General features: G+C 46.6%; 1 protein-coding gene across 1 annotated transcript in view; it reads left to right on the forward strand.

Annotated features, from left to right (window-relative positions):
* The window catches only part of CHSY1 (chondroitin sulfate synthase 1), a 58,318-nt gene that overhangs the window by 11,357 nt on the left and 25,349 nt on the right, over window positions 1-21,612 (forward strand). Inside the window, exon 2 of the mRNA XM_019726755.3 lies at window positions 2,172-2,667. Within this exon, the coding sequence (XP_019582314.2) occupies window positions 2,172-2,667 (496 nt within the window). The remainder of the gene's footprint in view (window positions 1-2,171; window positions 2,668-21,612) is intronic.

The following is a 21,612-nucleotide window of genomic DNA, read 5'->3' on the forward strand; positions in this document are numbered from 1 at the left end:
TCTCTGTTACATGCCAAGCACTGAAATTATTTGTTTTCAAAGAACTTGTGACTGCCAAACAAAATTCATTTTTACATAAGGGGAGGAACCGGAGGCTCCTTGACGTGGGTGGGGGGACTTCTCGGTACAAGTTCTCAGGACTTCTCGTCATCGCTGACTTCCCCCAGGACGCGAGTTGCATCTCCTCCACTTGTTACCGTGTCACAAGGCTGTTTTAAGTTACCATACATTCCATGCACGTGGCGCTTCATTCGCAGTTTGAAATGGACTTGTCTCTGTGGGAGGGCTTGGTTTCTCTTTAAATTCATTGCCCCATCCCTGCTATGTTTACTTTATATCCTTTTTTTTTTTAGGGGCATATTCTTTGTGAAAATGAAGTCCAGTTCCTGGGACAGCATCTGTAGTCCCATTGGGCTCTATATGTGCCGAATTCTTTGTTCAAGAGTTCCGCAAGTGGCGTAAGGTCCTTTTGAAATCCATAGGCATGAAGGGAGAAACGTGACAGCTACGGTATTATGTCCATTCTAAGATGCACATTTCTTTTTTCACATTGTAAGTTCTCTGAGGTCAAGATGCATGTTATAGTTGCTGGCATCATGTGATTATGATTGGAAGTTTGTTTTCTCTGTTATTGGGACAAAAACAGTGGTGCATCTTACAGCTGACATCCTAGAGTTGATGAAAAATGATGTATGTTTAATCGTTGGACTTTCTGAGAAGTATGTTTGACGCAAAGTTCAGTCCCATCCAATTTTTCCTTAGGCTTGAATGAGAGAAGTTTGAAGTTATTTTATATTCTTTTTCGTTGGGTTAGGAGGAGAATTAAAAGCGAGTAATTATTTAAGTGCTTCATTGTAGATTGTTTTAAAAATTATGAAAGTAATGCCATGCTTTAGAATTTCAGTTTTGCAAGAAGCAAAAACTTCCGGAGAATGGATGGCAGTGATAGGCACAGAATAGTGTTTAATGCCACCGATTGTTAGATTTACAAATGGGTAAAATGGTAAATTTCAGGTTATGTGTATTTTATCGCAATTAAGTCCACTACACCCCCCCCCAAAGTGATATCATGCCCATAACAATTTCACTCAGTACAGAAATGTGCAGAATAAAAGTGAAGGTCTTTATCCACCCCCAGCTCCTCCCCATTTCTTTCCTTCTGGTATATTTTCAGAGATTTCTCTCCTAAGACTTTCCATTAGTGGTTCGTGACAGTTCAATAAAGATCTGTTGGGGAGGGCATCGTCTGGGAACCGTGACGTTTTGCTCTTATGGAGGCTCAATTGACTATTCGCCTTACCCTCTATGATAGGTTTGCCCTAGAAGTCGTCTGTATAAATGCATTTTTGTAGCATGACTACTGCAGCTCTAAATATAATCCATAGTGTAAAAACGTCTAAGGAAAACCACCTTGTTTCCTTTGCACTGACCACCAGCTTCCCCTCTCAGTGAGATGAGCAGTCCCCTGGAAACGCGTGTCGCAGCTCCCTGTCCCCTTCCACCTCGTCCACCCCTGAGGCTTCAGAACCACAGCCCTTCACCTCCCACCTGCCGCATCCCGTCACTGGGTTGGTCCTATGGCTTTTGTCACAGAAAGGACCCCAGTGTGCCTCTGCCCTGCCCTCACAACAGCCCCCTACTCGGGGTTCTGGGTCTGTGTGTCCCATTTGCGTCCTTTGGTTCCGCTCTGTGGGACTGGGAGCCTTTCTTCCAGAGGCTCGTTCACAGGGACACGTCTGTGCATCATGTACTGTCCTGACGAAGGTGTGAGGTCCGAGTCAGGTCGTTCTGCTCACCCCGCAGCCCTGTCTTAGCACATACGTGGCGCCTGATGGGCATTCAGAGCAAACGTGTTGAATGAACAGTTCTGTTTCTTACTGTCCTTAGAGCGGAATCAGAAAATGAACCAGCACATGTGGTCCTCGGTGGCCTGGCAGTTGTTTTCCGCCGCCGCTGAAACTTAGCTGTCCTGGAACTAGCTTAACATTCCACCATTCTTTTTCCTTGGGATTCTTTTGAAAACAAATGTGGACTTGGGGGAAGGCAGCAGATGAGGTGGCTTATCATCCTCTAGACCACACAATGAATCACTCAGCGTGGGCAGGTAGGGCACTGGCTGGAAATGGGGAGGTTGGCGTCAGCTGCTCTCACTGATATCATTTTCATTGCAGAACGTGGTCCAAGACGATTCCTGGGAAAGTCGAATTCTTCTCGAGCGAGGGCTCCGACACGTCCATCCCGATCCCCATCGTGCCCCTGCGGGGCGTGGACGACTCGTACCCGCCCCAGAAGAAGTCGTTCATGATGCTCAAATACGTGCACGACCACTACCTGGACAAGTACGAGTGGTTTATGCGCGCGGACGATGACGTTTACATCAAAGGGGACCGCCTGGAGAGCTTCCTGCGCAGCCTGAACAGCAGCGAACCCCTGTTTCTCGGGCAGACGGGCCTGGGCACCACGGAGGAGATGGGCAAGCTGGCCCTGGAGCCGGGCGAGAACTTCTGCATGGGGGGGCCGGGCGTGATCATGAGCCGCGAGGTGCTGCGCAGGATGGCCCCGCACATCGGCAAGTGCCTGCGGGAGATGCACACCACGCACGAGGACGTGGAGGTGGGGCGCTGCGTGCGCAGGTTCGCGGGCGTGCAGTGCGTCTGGTCCTACGAGGTAAGGACGGAGCCTGGGCCGCGGGCGCCCTTCCGCCTTCGTTTGTTAACGTCAGTTTCCTCTTGTGTTTAGAACCCACCTTGTGCGCTTTGATTCCTGAGTTAATAGCGAATGGCCTCGGGGGCCGGAAGAAAAGATGCGGTTTGCTGCAGCTCACGGGGACGGGTTCAAGATGATCCAGAAAATTCGCCGCGTCCCTTGTGCTGATTCTGCAGATGTGATTGCGAGAGGGCTGGGGGGTGTTTTCCACGTTCTGCCAAAGGCCTCGCTTTCCCCGTCTGGTCACGTGGACCCGCCCAGTGTACAGACTTCCCTGTTTGGAATTCATCAAATGAGGAATGGTGTAAAAAAGCCGACAGCATCGGGCTTTGCGTGTGTCCCAAGCACTTGACTTTTTCGACGGTGATTGTCATCAGTAACGTTGCCGTGTAGTTGTTCCTTTCAGAATAAGTGGTGGGCAATTTCCGAGTTCTCCTCGCATACAGATGCAATTTTTTGAAGGAAGGCTACTTGTAGATACTTCTCTCTAACAGTTCTAGAGAAGAGGAGTTTGCTTTTGGTTTTGCTGTTTTTGTTGGCAGATACGCACCTTTTGCCTGTGTTTGCAGGATCTGATATTAGTCAGTGGAAAAAATTATTTAGGTTGTGTTGTATTTCGATCGATGCACTACTGATTGTGTGGAGCAGAGGGAATTGCTAGACCTTTTGTCCAAGGAAAAGAAACACGCTCTCTGATGCAAACTGTTAGCTTTTCTTCTGAGTTACTTTTCTGAAGTACTTGAGTGAAGGAATGGTATTCTTGCCTGTACTTGCCTTCACCCGAGACTTGCTCTTAAATGTCTCCTAATCACTATGTTTCTTTCATTTGAACTTTTAGGGAAGTGGACATTTTCGAGTGTACAGGAAGTAGTCTTCACGTAGTTTCTAATTATAAAAGATACATTTTCAATCCCAAGTGTGATATGAAGGACCCCTCTAATCTCTGTGTGCCGGCCCCCTCTGCCCCTGCACAGGCCGTTGCTCGCTGGACCTAGGGGCAATCTCTGTGTTCATGGGATTTTTGCAGCAAGGAAAACTGTTTGGGTGTTTCGTGCAGTTTTGAGGCCAGTACAACTGGCAGTATTTCTGCATTTTCCCCATCCTGAATGAAGTAGTTATGACCTTCCCATGTTTCATTATGGTTAAACTGTGTAATGCCTTGTGTATTTTGGAATGCTTTCTGCCGCCCCTGATCTCTGGGAAGCTAGCCTTCCTGCTGGAATTGCTGGAGGGTGGGCCTGCCTTTGAGAGAGAATTTCAAAAGCTGCGTGCCTTAGCGCTGTCATGCTGTTGTATCTTACATGCTGCTCGGTCGCCCCCAGGAGAGCCGATGTCTTGAGGTTAGTGCCCAGAAGGTGTTGTCCCGGGGCTGCAGGGGGTGGGAGACAGTTTTCAGGCTGTTTTCCCCCCATTCTGGCAGAACCGCCCAAGTTTTCAGTCATCCTGTCTGGACTCTTGGAGCCGCCTCTTAGATTTGGTGCGTCTGGTAAATGACCTCATTACCTAAAAGGATCTGGTGGGACAGAAGCTGGAGCCCTGGGAGGTGCCCTGTCCCTATCTGGGATGTCCTGGGGAGTGGCATCCCTGCTTTCCATTTCTTTAAATGCCTGGTGACAGCAGAGCCTTGCCTAGATACTGCGGCTTGCTCTGTCATCGCGGGGCTTGTACCAGGTGTTTTGGAGACGATCTTCGCCCAGAATGTGGTTTTTCTATTCACTGTAAATATGGTATTTTTACCATGTGCAAATTGTGGATTTAAGTGTAGTCTGATTTATCATTCTTTCCCTGGATGGTTTGTGCTTTTTCTGCCTCGTTTAAGAAGAGCTTCTCTTCCTTGGGTCGCAGGAAGTTTTTCCTATAGATTTTTCTGTAAATTTAAAGTTTTGCCTTTCACATGTAGTGCTTCATCGTTACAATTTTTAAGAAATCTGTCTGTTGGGAAATTTACATTTTACTGGACCTCTGATTTTTTTTGTCTTTTATGGCTCTAAGTGCATCTAACCTAAGTCATTAGGATGTATTATTGTGTTCATCACTCAAGTGTGATAAATCCCGCCTGTGGGTCAGGAACTTCTATTGCACTTCCTTACATCTAGTTTCTCCATTAAGGCTCACATGCTGAGGTGGAGTTTTGTGTTAAAGGCAATTACTATAAGCTTTGGGTCTTGGAAGGTACTTATTTAGCTCTACTGTAAACCCAGCCAGAAGGCGTATTTTTTTTTTTTTTTTTTTTTTTTTTGCAAATTGCAATAATGCCTTAGAATTACAGTTTTACATAATTAAAATGGCTCGTGCAACTGTCATCAAAATCCAGATTCACTGCTAAGCTTGTGTTGATTCTTTTGCTGGTTATCTGTTAATACATAGCTTTCAAAAACTTTATTTGGAAATCGCAGGAAAGTTACGATAGAAAAAATAGTGCAAAGAACATCCATACACCCGATACCTAGATTAACCTGTTAACATTTTACTCCGTTCTCATTCGCTTGTGTACCCCCAGTGTCTCCCCGTCCCCCCTATTCAGAGACATACACCAACCCCCCACCATTTGAGAATAACTTGCATTGTGGCCCTTTAAATAGTGTCAATGGATTTTGACTAAGAACAGGGAAATTCTCTTCTACAACCACAGCTTAAGTAAATTTAATGTGGATACTTTAACCTACTGTTTATATTCTAATTTTGTCTGTTGAGTCAGTGAAATCCCATGTATCAATTTTTCCTTCTCCATTACAGGATCCAGCACAGGGTCTGGTACTGCAGCTGGTTGTCACGTCTCTTGAGACTCCCTTTCACCTGGAACGTTTGCACAGCCTCTTTCTTTGTCTTTTAGGACCCTGGCATTTTCGATAAGTGGCTTTAAAGACTTCATTGTCATAATGAAAAACTGGGATTTCAATGTATGACTAGCAAGCCATAAGGCAGTTTTTGGGACTGCTTCTCAAGGCTTGTTTGAAACCTCCCACATGCAGCCAGTGAAGAGAATGGGCCTGGAGGCTGTTCAAACTGCTGGAAACGTCTGGGAGGAGCTGGCAAGGCTGCTTCCCCCTTGCCACCCAGGGTCACCATTATTAACTCAAGTTATACCAGAGTTGTTCTTCGAGAAACATTACTGAACATTTTAAAACAATAATTTATTTTATTTGGGCAAATACGTGAAATATTATACTACCCTTTTTAGTAAGAGGGAACAAAAAGAAAACATTGACCTAAGTAACCTATTGTATTATGAACTTTTTATTGAAGTATATTAGGCCTGTGGGAAGTGCACAGATCATTGACACGTGTAAAACACAGTGGGTTTTTCACAGACTGACCACAGCTGGATAATCAGCATCCAGATCTTGCTTTTATTATTTTCACTCAACGTTGGCTAGTAATGAAGGTGTTTTGGGTAGAAAATAATCATTGCTAATGAGTGTTGGAGCTAGGCATAGATGGATTGGGCAACTTGAAAACATTTGTTGTTTTTTAATAGCTAATGCTGTCACATGATTCAAAATTCAAAAGTACCAGGGTTTCCAGGGACCAGTTTTGCCACCTCTACCTTTCGCCAGCCCTGGGTTTCTCTCATGAGTCAGCATGTCCTATGGAGACGCCCTGTGCGTTTATAAGCAGTAAGTTTGCATGTCTTCTGCCTTGTGCAGGAATGGAAGCATCTTCTGTACACTGTCTGCCTCTTGCTGGTTTTCACGTACTTGTCTTGGGCGATTTTCCATTCGGTACATACAGAGCTTCATTTTTTTTTTTAATGGACATTCAGGCTAGTCCCAGTTCTTTTCAGCAGTGTTTCTCATCAGTCATTTAACCCAACGTTTCCCACCCTTTTTCACATCGTGGCACACACATGGAGGCGAGTGCCCCAAAAGGGCTCCTGCTCCCCCAACCCCTCACCACTGCACCCCTCGCTCCCAAATGAAGGGATCGTTATCTTGGCACACCTGCGTGTTGGGATATACTGGTTGTGATGCTGAGTTAACCAGTAAGTGTTCATTAGGGATCATTAATGGACCCAGCACTGCCCTCTGAACCGGTAGGAAATTGCAAAAGAAGAATGAAATGGGAACGGCCTTTTTCTCCCTCAAGGACTTTGGTTACTTGAGAAGACAAAAATATATGTTCCTGAAATAGGTAAAAAAAATGTTAAAGTGTAAAACCCTGTGATACTGATTTTAAAGACAGATGTGCGCTGCTTAGTGGTGGGGATACGTCCTGCAGGTGATTTTATCGTTGTGCGAACATCACAGAGCGTTTGCACAAACCTCGGTGGTGTAGCCTATTGCACACGAGGCCGTGTGGTACCAGCCCTGGTGTATGTGCGTCCGTCGCTGGCCAGATGTCGTTACGCGCTGTATGAAACAGGGAAGGGCAGTATGAGTGATGTTCTTTTTATGGGAAGGCATATCACCAAGGGAAATGGGGGTTAAGGCAAAATATGTACAAAGAGAAGGTCCTCCTTTTTAGTCTGACTGACGTATAGAGGAATTGTGAGCATCCTTCCATCAGAAGCCTGGGGTCTTTTTCTTCTTTAATCATAGAAGAAATAATTTCTTAACTGCTGGTTGTCGTGGAGCTGATCTGTGGAACAGTGGTGCCTTCCTCCTTCCTTCAGGCTGCCCAGGAACTTACCTGGCCAGGCACCAGGCAGGCTGGCATAGACGCTCCAAACACCGACCACTGCTGCTTCCCGTTTCTTCAAGGCAGGGCCCCTTGTGGTGGTATACTGAGCCTTACCTTTTGTTCTGCACGTTCGGTGGTTCAATTCCCAAGCTTCTAATGGATCAGAGAGGCAAATTAGCGCCCCCAAAAGGGGGTTACTATGTAAGGACTGTATCAGCAGTGAGCAGGAAGGACATGAAGGGGAAGTAGAAAATAAGAGAAAGTGAGACCATGCACAGTGCAGCGTCTGAGAACAACCATCGTGTTACTGGTTTCTAATTTCATGCCATATGATTGGAGCACGTGCTTTGTATTACTTTAGTTCTTTAAAATTTATTGAGACTTTCTATGGCCTAACATGTGTTCTACCCTGGAGAAGGTTCCATGTGCACTTGAGAAGAATGTGTCTTCTGCTATTGTTGAGTGAAGTGTTCTGTAGCTGTCTGTTAGGTCTGGTTGGTTTACATGTTGATTCCCAGTGTTCTCTTTCCTCGTTACTGTCTGTCTAGTTCTGTCCATTATTGAAAGTGGGCTATTGAAGTTACCAGTATTATTGTTGAATTGTCTATTTCGCCCTTCAATTATAGCAGTTTCTGCTTCGTGTATTTTGGGACTTTGTTGTAGGGTGCATATATATTTATAACTGTAACATCTTCCTGATGGATGAACCCTTTCATTATAAAGTTTCTTTTCCTTTAATAGTCTTTTTGTTTAGTCTTACAGCCTATTTTGTCTGATATTAGTATAACCACTTCAGCTTTCTTTTTGTTATTTGCATGGTGTATTTTTTCCATTATTTTGCTTTCAGCCTGTGTCTTTGAATCTAAAGTATATTTTTTGGAGATAGTATATACAGTCATACCTCATTTAATTGCTCGTCACAGTTATTTTGTTTTTTACAAATGGAGAGTAAGACCCTCCACCAGCAAAACGATTGCGACTCGCTGAAGGCTCAGGTGATGGTGAGCATTTTTCAGCAATAAAGTATTTTTAATTGAGGTATGTACGTTGTTTTTTTAGACATAATGCTATTGCATACTTAATAGACTACTGTATAGTGTAAACATAACTTTTATAGTTGTGGGAAACAAAGAAATGTGTGTGATTCACTTTATTGCGCTGTTAGCTTTATTGCAGTGGTCTGAAACTGAACTCGCAATGTCTGCAGTTGTAGCATTTAAAAAATCTATTCTGCCAGTTCTGCCTTTTAATTGGAGTGTTTAATCCATTTACATTTAATATCATTACTGATAGGGTAGGATTTATGTCTGTCATTTTGTTCTTTGTTTTCTGTGTCATGTCTTTTTTGTTCCCCAATGCTGCCTTTTTATGTGATAGAGATTTTTATATACATTTCACTCTTTTGTCATTCAGTTCTTTTACTTTAGTTTTTTTGAGTTATGTTTTTAGAAGTTGTCCTGAGTGTTGTAATTGACATCTTAATTGATAACATAGTTCAGATTAATACCAACTTAAATAATACTATATACAATCTTTGCTTTTATGTAGCTCAGTTCTCTCTCCACTCCTTTGTGCTGCTGTTGTCATACAAATTATATCTTTATACATTGTATGCCTGTCAACACAGATTTATAATTATTGCTTTATGCTGTTGTCTTTTATATCAGATTAGAGAAAACAAGAGTTACAGACCAAAAAATACTTGTATACTGTCTTTTATATTTCCCTATGTAGTTACCCTTATTGGGCTCTTTATACGTGTGTCTTGGAATTATTGTCTAGTGTCCTTTCATTTCTGAAAGACTCTCTTTAATATTTCTCACAAGGCAGATTTGCTAGTGAAAAATTCTCCGTTTTGTTTATCTGAGAATGCCCTAATTTCTCCTTCACTTTTGGCGGATGGTTTGTTGATAAAGGATTCTTGATTGACAGTCTTTTTCTTTTCAGCACTTTGAATGGAAGCTTGCTGGTATCCATGGTTTCTGATGAGAAATCAGTTGTTAATCTTGTTAAGAATCTCTTGTATGTGATGAGTTGCTTCTCTTGCTGCTTTCAAGATTCTCTCTGCCTTTCAACAGTTTGATTATAATGTGTCTCTTTGAGTATCGTACTTGGAGTTTGTTGACCTTCTTGGGTGTGTGGGTTGTTTTTCATCAAATTTGGGGAGTTTTCAGCCATTATTTCTTCAGATATTCTTCCTGTCCCTTATTCTTGCTCTTCTTCTGGGACCGCCATGATACATATGCTCAAGCTGCTTAGTTTATTTGTCTTTCTACTCTTCAGTCTGGATAATCTCAATCGACCGATCTTCGGCTTTACTGATGCTTCCTTCTACCCGTTCAAATCTGTTGTGAATTTTTCATTCCAGTTGTACTTTTCAACTCCAGAATTTCTATTTGGCTCTTTTTTTTTTAATCATTGCTATCTCTTTATGGCCTGCTCTTTTCCCCTGTATGTGGCTAGGCTATACTTTCTTTCGTCTTTGCATGTCTCATAACTTCTGTGGAAACGGGACATTTGAAATAATATAGCAGTTCTGGACCTCAGTGCTGTTCCTTCCCCAGGGTTTGATGTTGTTGTTGCTGTTGTTTGTTTAGTGACTTTTTTAGAACTAATTCTGTTACGTCTGTATTCTTTTGTGTGTGTGGTCACTAAAACCTCTGCTGGGTTTGCTTAGTGGTCAGCTAATGATTGGATGGAGATTTCCTTCGATGCCTGGAACTGAGAAGTCTCCCCGGCTCTGCTGAGGGGCTCTGTCCCTCATCACGCAGTTTTCAGCTCTTCCTTAGCCTCACCTTCGACTTGACTGGACATTAGCCATGTGAGCGCTTAGGGTTTTCTCGGGTCTTCCCCTGTCATGTGCATAGTCCCGCACATGTGAGTGGCCTGAGATTCCCAGGAATGGATTCAAATGTCTGAGAGTCCCTTACAGACTCCTCACACCCAGCTTTTCTTTTTCAGCTTTTTGGTTAGCGCATATTTTGCCCAAACTGCTAGCCATTACCTCTGGCAGCGTGATATTTAACAATTGCCTGTGATGGTTTTTGACAAATACCTCCACCGTAACCCCACTCCCGTAGGCTGTGTGCAATGGAAGGGCTCTGAATTAGGGCAGATAAAGATAGCCTTGAGAGTGGGATCTTCTAGGGAACCACCAGAGAGTGGAAATGACACTTCCCTGGGAACGGGGCTTTGAAGGAGCTCCAGCCTTGTTCTGCTCCCTCCAATGGCTGCCAGGCTGCCGGTTTTCCCGTGATTGTGGACTCTTGGTTTTCAAGGTTCCCACATGGCTAGGGAACAGGGAATAGAAGTCAGGCAAGTCAAAATGCCACAAAGCTCACTGTTGTTACCAAAATTTCACTATTTTTCTTGCATAAATGCTTCCTGGATTGCTGCAAGCCTTTGGCCAATATCCAGAGTCCTGAAAAAGTTGCCTCAAACAATTTTTGCCTGTGTTCTCTTTGCTTTTATGGAGGAGAGACGTTGTGGAGGGCGTTACTTCACCATTTGCACTGCTGTCACCTCACACAGTCCATTCCGGGGCCTTAGCTTCACGGCGTACATTTCCTGTTTGCAGTTAGATCAATCACTCTGGATCTCCTGTCATCCTTTACTTAAGAAGTCAGAGAGCAGTACCCTAAGCGTTAGAAAGACTTGCAACCAGTTCCTATATGCACATACATTCATTTCTTCAAATAAAATGGGAACATCTGCTGTGCTCAGGGCACTGTCCTTGTTGGTGACATAGCTGTGCAGAGGGCACAGGCCCTGCTCTCTTGTGTTCTGGGGGGGCTGGGCCGGGTGCAGAGAGACAACAGTAGAGTAGTGTGTTGATGTGTGTAAGATGTAGCAAGGGGGCCGACGTTGCCGGAGTGTGGGAGCAAGGGGAGGGGGTGAAGGAGGAGACCACGTGGCGTGACTCCTGACGGAAGCAAAGGTAGGGCCTCGTGGGCCTGCACGTGAGTCACAGTGCGCTCGCTTCATTCTTCACCAGCTGTGTGACGTCGGGCAGCAAGGAGCCTGATTTCTCTGGATCTTCATGTACTTCGAAAAGGGGATCAGAAATTGCCGATTCAGGACTGTTTCAAGGATTCGCTGAGATGACGCGTGTTGTCATAGCTGGTGCTTGGCACAGAGCCAGTGCTTGTGAACTGCTGGGGCTGTTGGGGGAGAACCCGCCCCCCCCCCCCCATCTGAAAACGAAGCCATTCAGAGCTCATCCCGGAGGACTCTGCAGAGATCTTGACGTGTAGATGTCAATCCTGGGATATGATTTGTAGCAGCATGGTGGTCTTGGCATCCCTGTTTTTTTGCTTTTACCATTTAGAGAAGACTATTCTGACAGAACAAATCAGAATTCACCTCAAAGGGAGACATTAGTTGCTTTGGACTTGTAATTATTTTACTGGCAAAACAAAACCTTCCACAGGCGCATAAACATCTTTGAAATGGTCTGACCATTTGGTGTGTCAGGGTGTTGAGGTTGGGAGGTAGGTGGGGTGGGTTCAAGGGCAAATTGGTGTGTCTTCGGAATGTTCAAGTTCAGTAGGGAGTATGTGAGAGGTGTTCTAGGCTTTCTATGTTGGTCACCCTTCTATTTAGCGTCTGTTTAGTTGACGGAAAAGGGCTTCTTAGCCATATTATCAGGAGGTGGTTCAATATATCATTTTCTTTATCTTAGCTGATGAGCATTTCCTGTATAGTTGAAAAGCTGGAGATCACAGATGTCATCACCCCAATCCTGTTATAAGCGGACAGTCTACCTTTTAAATCACCAATCAGTATTCAAAGGCTGTTCAAGCCATTTTCAGGCAATGAGAGTAAAATGAGCTCTGAGAACTTATTATCAGAATGTGAAAACAGACTAACCTATGTGAAAAATACCTCACTACCTAATGGGAGTAAACCAGGGCACACAGGACAGAACGGAGGGCCATGGGGCAGGCGGAGTGAGTCGGGGACACAGTGCATCCTGGGCACCCCTTGTCCGAAGGCAGCTGGACTTCTGGACTATTCTGAATGGTCAGGATGGTATCCTTCCACATTATAAGAGGTCTAGAAATGGACGTATACAAAACGTTAAAGCTTTGTATACGTTTTTTATTCCAATATTGAATCCTCTTTGTTGAAGTGATGAACCCATCTGGCCTCTAAAAAGTCACAAGGGAATGAGCGTGCTGGCGGCAGTGTGATGTGGGTTAGGAATAAACAGTTGGAGGTAAGGCAGTGTGAGGCTTAGGTGTGTGCTGTAAACCGCGTTTCTCAAACTTGTATGACACACGGACCCTTTTCAGTGGGAAAGGGTGTGTGTGTGTGTGTGTGTGTGTGTGTGTGTGTATTAGCGTTGCCCAGAGGTCTTATACCACAGGGAGACCATGTCTAAGAGAACCACTTGAGATGTTGGTCACAGAGCGAATTTCCAGACCCAAACCCAGAACTGGCCTCTGGGCAGGTGAGGAGCGTTGCAGTTTACAGGCTCGTCTGGAGATGTCCTCTGCTCGCTCAGGCTTCAGAGCCATCGATGCCACTTGTGCTCTGACAGCGTTTCTTAGGACCCAGTGTTGTTTCCGGTAGAGACTGGTTACGTTTTCATTAATTGGCATTGCGTCACTTAGCCCCTGTCCTGTGACAGCGGAAGACAGAAAAGGAGTTTTGACTCGGTGTTTCCAGTAAGTCACTCCGAGTTAGGACGCCCAGTTTGGCACACAGCGTCCCCTCGTCATGTGTGTTTGACGGGTTAATGCTTTACATGTTCTCTCCTCCTCCCTCCTCTTAGCTGTGTTCACTGCATGAGTTGTGGGGCCAGACCAGTCAGTCGGGGTGAGTGTGGGACACCCCCACTTACACCAGAAAGGGGCTCTGGGCTCTGGGCTCTGTCTGGGGGTAATAATGCAAACAAGTAACTTTTGTCCAGAGATGAAACTGACGAGCACTATAAAGCAAAAACTAAATGAGATTTTAAATCTCTTTGTCTCTGCAGTTGATGATTTCACAAATGTCTTGTTTGTGTGATCTGGTTATAAATCTTGCTCAAGCCCCACTTTTTTTTTTTAAGCCTCAGCTTCTGTTAGTTGTCAGGAACCATAACTTGAGATTTGTTTATCAAACCAATTTCAGTTTACACAAAGTAGTTCCAGAGTATTTATTAATGACCACACTGGCTTTACCGTTCACACAGTTTTTGATAATCTTCCCTCCTGGAGCTGGAGCTTAATTTCCCTCCCTCGACTGTGGGCTGGACTTAATAACTCATTTTTAATGAATGGAGTAGGGAATGGAAAAAATATTCACTTTGTGGTAGGAAAGCCTGGCAGACCCCACCTTAGGCAGTAGTTAAGTCATTTGTGTCCCATAATCCCGGATGTGATGGATCAGAAGACCCGTGACCTCTGCGTTAGTCCCTCAAAGCCACAGCTGCAGTCTCGTCGTGAGAAAGCATCAGACAAACCCCCGTTGAGGGCACTGTGCAAGATACCTGACCAGTGTTCTTCCAAAGTGCCAGGATCGTGAAAAGCAAGGGAAGACCGAAGTCTGTCCCCGATTGGAGGAGACCAAGGAGCCGTAACCACTACACGCGGGGCGGGGGCAGAGGGCGGTTGCTGGATTGGAGGAGAAAAGGGACGTCAGTGGGGCACCTCATGAAACCTGGAGAAAGCCTGTAGTGTAGTTGCCAGTGTTGTGTGAAGGGTCATTTCTTGGTTACCACATGCATAGCTTGGTTCCATAAGACAGGAACTTTCGAGGGAGTGAGGTGAGGAGACGGGAACTGTCCCTACGGTCTTTGCACCTCCGCTGTTCATGGGAACTTATTTCGGAACAAAAAGTCGTGAGAACCCAGCGACGATCTCATGGGCACGGGGGCGAGGCTGCCGAGTCTGCCAGTGCCCCCCGCTGGCTGCTCAGTGCCCGGGGCCCCGGGGTGAAGCCGCAGCACACGGGGCCTTCTGGGAGTCGCAGGGGGCATTGTGCAGGATGTGAGTTTTAGCTTAGTGACTTCTAGGAAACCAAAGACAGAGAGCTCTTTGTCTGAGAGGGCTGCAGACTTCCAATCCTCATAAAGAGCTTATCATTTGAGCAAGCTTATAATGTACCGTGTTATTACTGTACGAAATTTGTAATGGTACCATTACAGCAAAACTTGCCCTGACTAAAAAGAATCTTTCAGCATTCACTCAGCAATTTCATGCTGGCGCTCTTGATATCGTCGCCATGGTCAGCCCCGGAGGGTTGTGTTTCTGGGTTTTCTCTCCATGAACCCTTGCAGGGATAAAGAAATCAGTACAGCGTTATTTTCTTGGATGTCTGACACTTGTTTTCAGAGATTGTTCTTTTGAAAAATACTGTAGGTTCCCCTTTTTTTCATCTGTGCATTCTCCTTCAACAGGAATACTCGTTTTAAAGACAAAGGACTTCTTTTTATTCATAATGATGTGCTTTATTTAAGGCAGAAAGATGAGTACATTCTTAATGCTTTTTTACCACCCAAGGAATACCTGTTATTAGTGTAAGATGGGTGCGGAAATTGAAATATCCCAGGTGATATAAACGTATTTAATTTTAAAAAATGGTTAATACATTAAAAAAAAAAACACTGCATGCCTCCTACTGACAGGCCACACAGTAGACATTGGGGCTGCAGCAGAGAGGACGGCACAGCCTGCTTTCATGCCACCTTCTCTGTGGGGACGTCAGAGCACCAGGAGACAGGTACATACTGGCAGCTGGTGCTGAGCCCTCGGAAGAAACACAGGCATGATCAGGGGATAGAGTGATGGGGCAGCGGGGGGTGCTGGTCCAGCGAGAGTGAGAAGGAAGCTTGTTTATATCCAGGGAGGACCATCTCCAGCAGCGGGAATGGGGTGCAAAGGCACAGAGACAGGGAGGCCAGGCGACGAGTGTGTGCGTGACGGGCTCTGGGTCCTATGCCGAGTGCGCTGGGAAGGTACTGGGGTTTGGGCAGAGCAGTGCGGGAGCTAAGGTTTCCCAGGGAGCCCTCTGGTCGGTAGAACCTGTGAGCAGGGAGGTTGGTGAGCAGGCGCTTGTGGTAACACAGAGAAGGGGGCAGGAATTGTGTGTGTGTGGGGGTGCTGAGAAGGGACCGGAAGGTGGAGGGGTGGAAGGGTGAGCTTGTAGAAAGGAGGGGTGAGGTGTGGGGAGAGCGACCTGTGGCCTGAGTGTTTGGGGTAGAGTTTCGGTGATGGGAGGACTGGGGAGGTCCCCTGGAGGAACAGTGGGAGTCGTCTGCATGTGGGGGCGCTGGGAGCCAGAGACAAACGCCCTCCCCCAGGGAGCTGGTGGAGATCGGGGCTGAGTCCTGGGCTGAGCGCGGGCTCCCAGGGGTGAGCGGCCAGAGACGAGGAGGACCCAGCAAAGGAGACTGAGGGGGCCAGGGACGTAGGAGGGCAAGCTTCCCTTCCGTTTGTGTTCGCCCAGTCGGAACTTGCAGTGTTTGAACACTCACCGTTTGCGTCCTTGTTGGCTTGGACGATGGGGAGGTGGGAACATTATCTTCTCGAAGAGAATTTCCTGATACAGGTGCACAGAGTGGGAGGTGTGCTGGCATAATGATGGGCAGCTCTGAAATCTGCTGGTGACCGGTGGGCGGAATAGGACTTGAAGAAGCCTGGGGCCGCTGGAGGCCCAGGGGACCGCGCACGGCTGCTGGTCAGCCCGGCAGCAACGGGCCGTTGTTTCCTTGCCGTCGTGAGCGGGGCAGCTCGTGCCCTGTGTTCGAGGTGTGATCACGAAATTTGACATTGACTTCTGTTGACTTAAAATGACATGGTTTGGCTTATTTTTCAAGAAGTAAGTGACTCACTGCTTAGAATTGGTGCGTCATCATGGAGTCCCTTCCCAGCCTGCACTGACCGATTGGCAGAGACGTACCAGGGGCTCCTTCATTCTTCCTGTTACTCTGGCCAGTAGAACTCCTAAGACATGGGAAGCTGATCCCCGGGGGCCTCAGCCATGGTATAAATCAGTCAGGTTTGCAAGTGTGCACTGTATTGGAAGGCAGGTCTCTCTCTTAATTTCCAGAGAGAGTTACAACTGAACATTGATTCAGCTAAACCTTTGTAGTAAATCACTTTTTTTGGGGTGGGGGTGAGGTTTAAAGGATATCTTACGCTTTTGGTATGGAGAGAAAATCCATTTAAACTGTGCTCTCCCAAGCTTCAGTTGCCCCTTTTCTCAGTCAGGGTGACTGAGCTCATGCAGGGTGCAGGGCAGGGAGAGCGCTAGATTCAGAATTCAGATCCAGGCGGTGTAAACGCAGAGCCTGCCTTTCTGACGCTCACGATTACAGTTTTTTTTCCCTGCATCATATCGCACTCTGCATTGTTCTTGTCAGTATTGCCAGTGTTCATTTGGAAAGAATCAATCAAGTTCAGTTGTCGAGAATTTGAGACAACAGGAAAATTTTCACAATGTTTACGTTTCTTTGTTTGGTGGGATATTAGTATACTCATATGTTTAAGATAACATCCGGCTGATAGCAATTAGACCTCATAGTACTCTGTCAATTTTATTTGTAGGCCCTTGCCACGCTAGTGTAAATGGCTAGTTTAAAGCAGTGGTTTAAATGGCTTGAAAGAGGTGGCCCTCAACCTAAGAACAAACAGAAGAGGTGTTTGATCTTCAGTTCGTAGATTTACTCTTCAGAAATTTTCAGTGTAAAAGAGAGCTGCCGAGCAAACATTCCTGGGTCCGTTTCTCAAAAACGCTTCAAAATTTCTCCAAAGTCTCTTTAAAGATGCTGGTCAGGGGGCGGCTGTTTTGCTCAGTGGTTAGAGCACAGTGCTCATAACACCGGGGTCACCGGTTCGATTCCCACATGGGCCAGTGGGCTGGGCCCTCCACAACTAGAGTGAAAACAACAGCTTGACTTAGAGCTGATGGGTCCTGGAAAAGCACAGTTTCCCCAATAGTCGCCAATAAAAATTAAAAAAAAAAAAAAAAAAAAGACGCTGGTCAGGATCTTCCAACAGGAACCTTCTGAACTCTCTGGCCTTGATGAAGGTGCCTATTGACCGTGTGATTGAGTGTTACGTAGTTTAGAAGACGGTCATAGAGACCATATTTACAACTGACTTCGTGTGAGTGTCTGTGGTCGTTCCTATAAGAAAGGACAACACAGACCCTTGTCAGAATCTTCGTCTATTACAATTTTGTGGGAGAAATCCATTGAACTTCACCTTGATTTATAATATGTGTAGTAAGTTGGATAATGGCCACCCAAAGATAGCCAGTCCTAAGTCCCCGTCTATGTAAATTTTACCTTATTTAGCAAAAAGGTCTTTGCAGATGTATTTAAGCAAAGGATTTTGAGATGAGATTAGCCTGCATTATCCAGCTGGGCCCTAAATGCCATCATAAGTGTCCGTGTGAGAGAGAGAAAAAGGGAAATAACAGACACACAGAGGAAGAGAAGAGATTGGAGTGATGTGGCCACAAGCCCAGGAATGGAAGCCACCAGAAGGTGGGAGAAGCAGGGCGAGATTTTCCCCGTTGGGACTGCGGCCTGCTGGGTTTCAGACGTCCAGCCTCCAGCACCGCGAGGGAGTAAATACTGTGACTTTGTGTCACCTGGTTTGTGGTCGTTTGTCACAGCAGCCTCGGGACAAGCACGTCATCCAGGAACGCGGCCCCTTGAGAGCAGGACAGACAGCACAGCCCCGTGGCCTCACTGTGTGGCCTGAGGAAAACTGCTCTTTCTCTCGCAGCCTCTCACGTCTCACGTAGGGACCCTAAAACCTTTCTCACAGACGTGCTGTGGGGATTACCTGGCATGTAGGAAGCACTCAGGGAGGCCGCTCTTACTGCTCGGTTTGTCTCAAGAGGGGGTTCTCCAAGTGTGGCCCCCAAAGCAGCCTGACCATCACCGGGGGCTCGGTTCCCACCCACTTCCTATGTCAGAACCCAAACTGGGGCACGCACAGGAGTCACCTGCGGGCCTTTTTATAACCCAGGTTGCTGAGCATTCAGGAGTCCCCCACGTCTCTTTGTGGCTTGATAGCTCATTTCTTCTTATTGCTGAGTGATACTCTGTGCCGTTGTCTGGAGAGATGCAGCTTGTCCGTCTGTTGATCGCTTCTAGTTTTGGGTGCTTATGAATAAAGCTGCTGTCACCATTTGCGGGAGTGATTTCCTGTGGACATATTTTAAATCAGTTGGGTAAATTATCTAGGAGGGGTGCGATTGCTGGATCGTATGGCTGGATTATGTTTAACTTTGTAAGAAGCTGCCAGCCTGTCTTCCAAAGTGACCGTCCCATTATGCGTCCCCACGAGCCGGGAAGGAGGATTCCCGTTGCCCTCATCCTCGCTAGCACTTGGCAGTGTCAGGGGCCTGGATTGTAGCCATTCTAACAGTGTGTGTCATTGTTGTTTTAGGGAGAGGTTTTTAGTACCCTGTTTATGGTCGAGTCCAGGCTGATGTGCTTTTATTTGGTCCTGTGTTTCTGTTTATAATTTGGGCAAATGGCCCTTTCCATTTTTGTATTTCGGTAATATTAAGCTTGGACAAGTTTCTGCTTGACTGTAATGAGGGTATGGAAACTTGTTGAATTGATCTACTCTGAGGTTGGGTTGGATCTCCCCTCCCCCGTCCTTTCTGTGGTTGTTCATGTGCCTCAGGCGTCGAGAATATTAATACAGAGCACTTACCCTTAGCGGTCATGCGGACGTTTTTTAGGACAAGTCTGAGCAGCTCCCAGAAGACAATCACATTCCATGTGTCATACCTATTAGGTGCACATTAACAAGCTGAGGACAAGTTTGAAGAGAGGTCCGTGAATTGCTCCCCATTTGTTCATTCAGCAGGTAATTAACTGTGAAATGCCCACCGTGCGGTGGTGGTGCCGGCTCCAGGGCGGGTGGTGAGTGAGCCTGGGCCCACCCAGGCGTGTGGGATATTTCTGATGGGAAGACAGATGGTATATAAGCTGGTGATTCATCCAGCACTCAGCGGAGTCGACGCTCATCACGTACTTGTGTGCCTGGTAATGGGCCTGGTACTGGGGGCCAGGGGGTGCCCCCGGCAGGTGCCTGCTTTCTGGAACGTGCGTCCCTGCAAGGGTGCTGCTTCCTTAATCACCGTATGCAGAGCTGTGAGCACGGGGAGCAGGCAGCCTGAGCTGGGCCGGCAGGGCAGGGGGGCTTCTGGGAGGAGGTGTCTATAGGACGAGCCGAATTCGGCAGGTGCAGGTGGGAGGGGTGAGGTGAGACTGTCCGCAGTGGAAGGTGGCCACGATGGAGGTAGTCACATGGCAGATTCTGGGCGTGTCGTGTGATCAGCTCGCTCTCGTTTCGATGTTCCCCCGGCAAAGATTGCTTCCGTGCGTCACACCCAGCTCCGTCCCTGGTGAAGGAAGTGCCAGTGGGAGAACTGAGCGTACTTCTTGCCAAGGCTGCATTTCCTTAGACGGCATTTTTAGTGTCTGATAGAAACATTACAGACTAACAGAAGAGTGAAAAGCATTCCTCTCCTTTCAGCCAGGCAGAGGCTCGCAGAGGAGTAAGACAAGAATCCCGCTCTCGAGAAGCCTGCAGTCCCTCCTGCAGGGGAGAGGTCATGTGTGACTGGTCACCCAGGAGAGGCACTAACAGTGAGGAACAGGCTGTTCTGGGAAACCACAGGCGACTGCCGGGGTGGGGGCGTGGGTGGCAGGGAGCAGCCGCCTGGGAGGACCGTCACCCAGAGCCTTGCCGGAGACTGAAGAGGATGGTCCCAGCCTTCCAAGGGTGGGGCCTCCTGTCGGGGGGAATGTGAGTGTGAAGTCACGGGCTATGGGCCTGTCCCTTTGTTGGATGGACTCAGCTGGGTAGGTTTTACTCCAGGAGAGGAGGGCTTCCATCACGCAGCCTGTTTGTTCTCTGCACACTGCCTTGATATTTTAATAAAACAGCCTTTCACCCGATTAGCTAACAAGTAAACCAGGCGGCCTGTGCATGGAAAAAATGAGCTTTCTGTAACAGGCAATTACGGTGATGAAGAGATGAAAGATTGCCACCGGTTATGTGCTCGGGGGGGCGGCTGTGGTGCCCGCCTCCCGTTGCCTGATTCATCCCAGGGAACCTGTACAAATCGGAATCACTGTGTGATGGAAGAAGGAAGAGCTGTTACCTTTTCTCCATGACGCCTTGACACTTACAAAACAATGAAGGTGTCAGTACAGACCAAAGTGTATTTAGTGTCGTTGAAAAACTATGTTGTAGCATCTTACTGGAGATGCCTGCTGAGCTGCTTCTGCTGCAAAACAGGCGGACCCTGAAATCTACCTCGTTACCCAACCTCCCCTCCAGCGAGTGAACCGCAACTTGTTTTCTGAGCTCACAACTTGACAACGCTAGGAAACGTGGTGGAAAAGGAAGCAGATTCATGATTTGTTCAGGAAAGTACAAGAATTCAGACTCAGAGCACACGAATCGAGCAGTTGGCACCTGGGCGTGGAACCTGTGTTGGCTCCTGAGATGCCATCCATCGTAGGACACCATTATGTACCACCGAGAAAGAAGCACTGCCACCTGTTCACCTTGACAGAGTGCTTTCTTGTCAGCCATCAGTCACATCCCAGTGTGACAGGCCTGAGAAGTGGAAAACTTGGAAAGCATGCATTGTGGTATTTCCTGCTGCTGACTCGCCTCTTGGAAGTGTGAAGAGTTGCACAATCAGGATGGACTGTGAACTCCAGGTTTTGTTTTTGTTCCCCACGCCCTCAATTCTTAGTCCGGTGCCTGACACCTAGTAGGTGTGTGATAATTGAGTGAATACTGGATGGATGGATGGATCGATCCATGGGAGGGAGGAAGGAAGGAGGGCAAAATATATACGTGAGCTAAGGGTCGAAGGTGGTTAGGCAGATGGAGAAAATGTGTGGGGAAAGGTGGGCCAGGCAGCTTGAATTCTTAGATTAGTAAAGGATGGAATTTGACAGAAACCAGCATTGCTTGTGCTATGGTAATAATAATCCTTACGAGTTATTAACACTCAAATCAGGGCCTGGCCCTTTTCTTAGCACTTTACAGGCACTTATCCATTTTATCCTCATAACAGCTCTAGGAGGCAGGTGCTGTTATTCGGTATTTACAGATGGAGAAACTGAGTCCCATGGTCACATAGCAGTGACTTAGAAGCATTTCATAAGAATGCTGGCATAAGAATACGTTGAATCTTTTTACAGTTGAAAATTATTTTAATGTAAAAAAATTATTTGGAAAGAATTTATTTTTCTCTGTAGTTTAAATTTATGTGAGTCTGTGCTGTGGCAGATCCATGAAAGTCTTCCTC

The sequence above is a fragment of the Rhinolophus sinicus genome, chromosome 13 (genome assembly GCF_057876585.1).
Source record: "Rhinolophus sinicus isolate RSI-liver-muscle chromosome 13, RSI-T2T, whole genome shotgun sequence".
In the NCBI taxonomy this organism is placed as follows: Eukaryota; Metazoa; Chordata; class Mammalia; order Chiroptera; family Rhinolophidae; genus Rhinolophus; species Rhinolophus sinicus.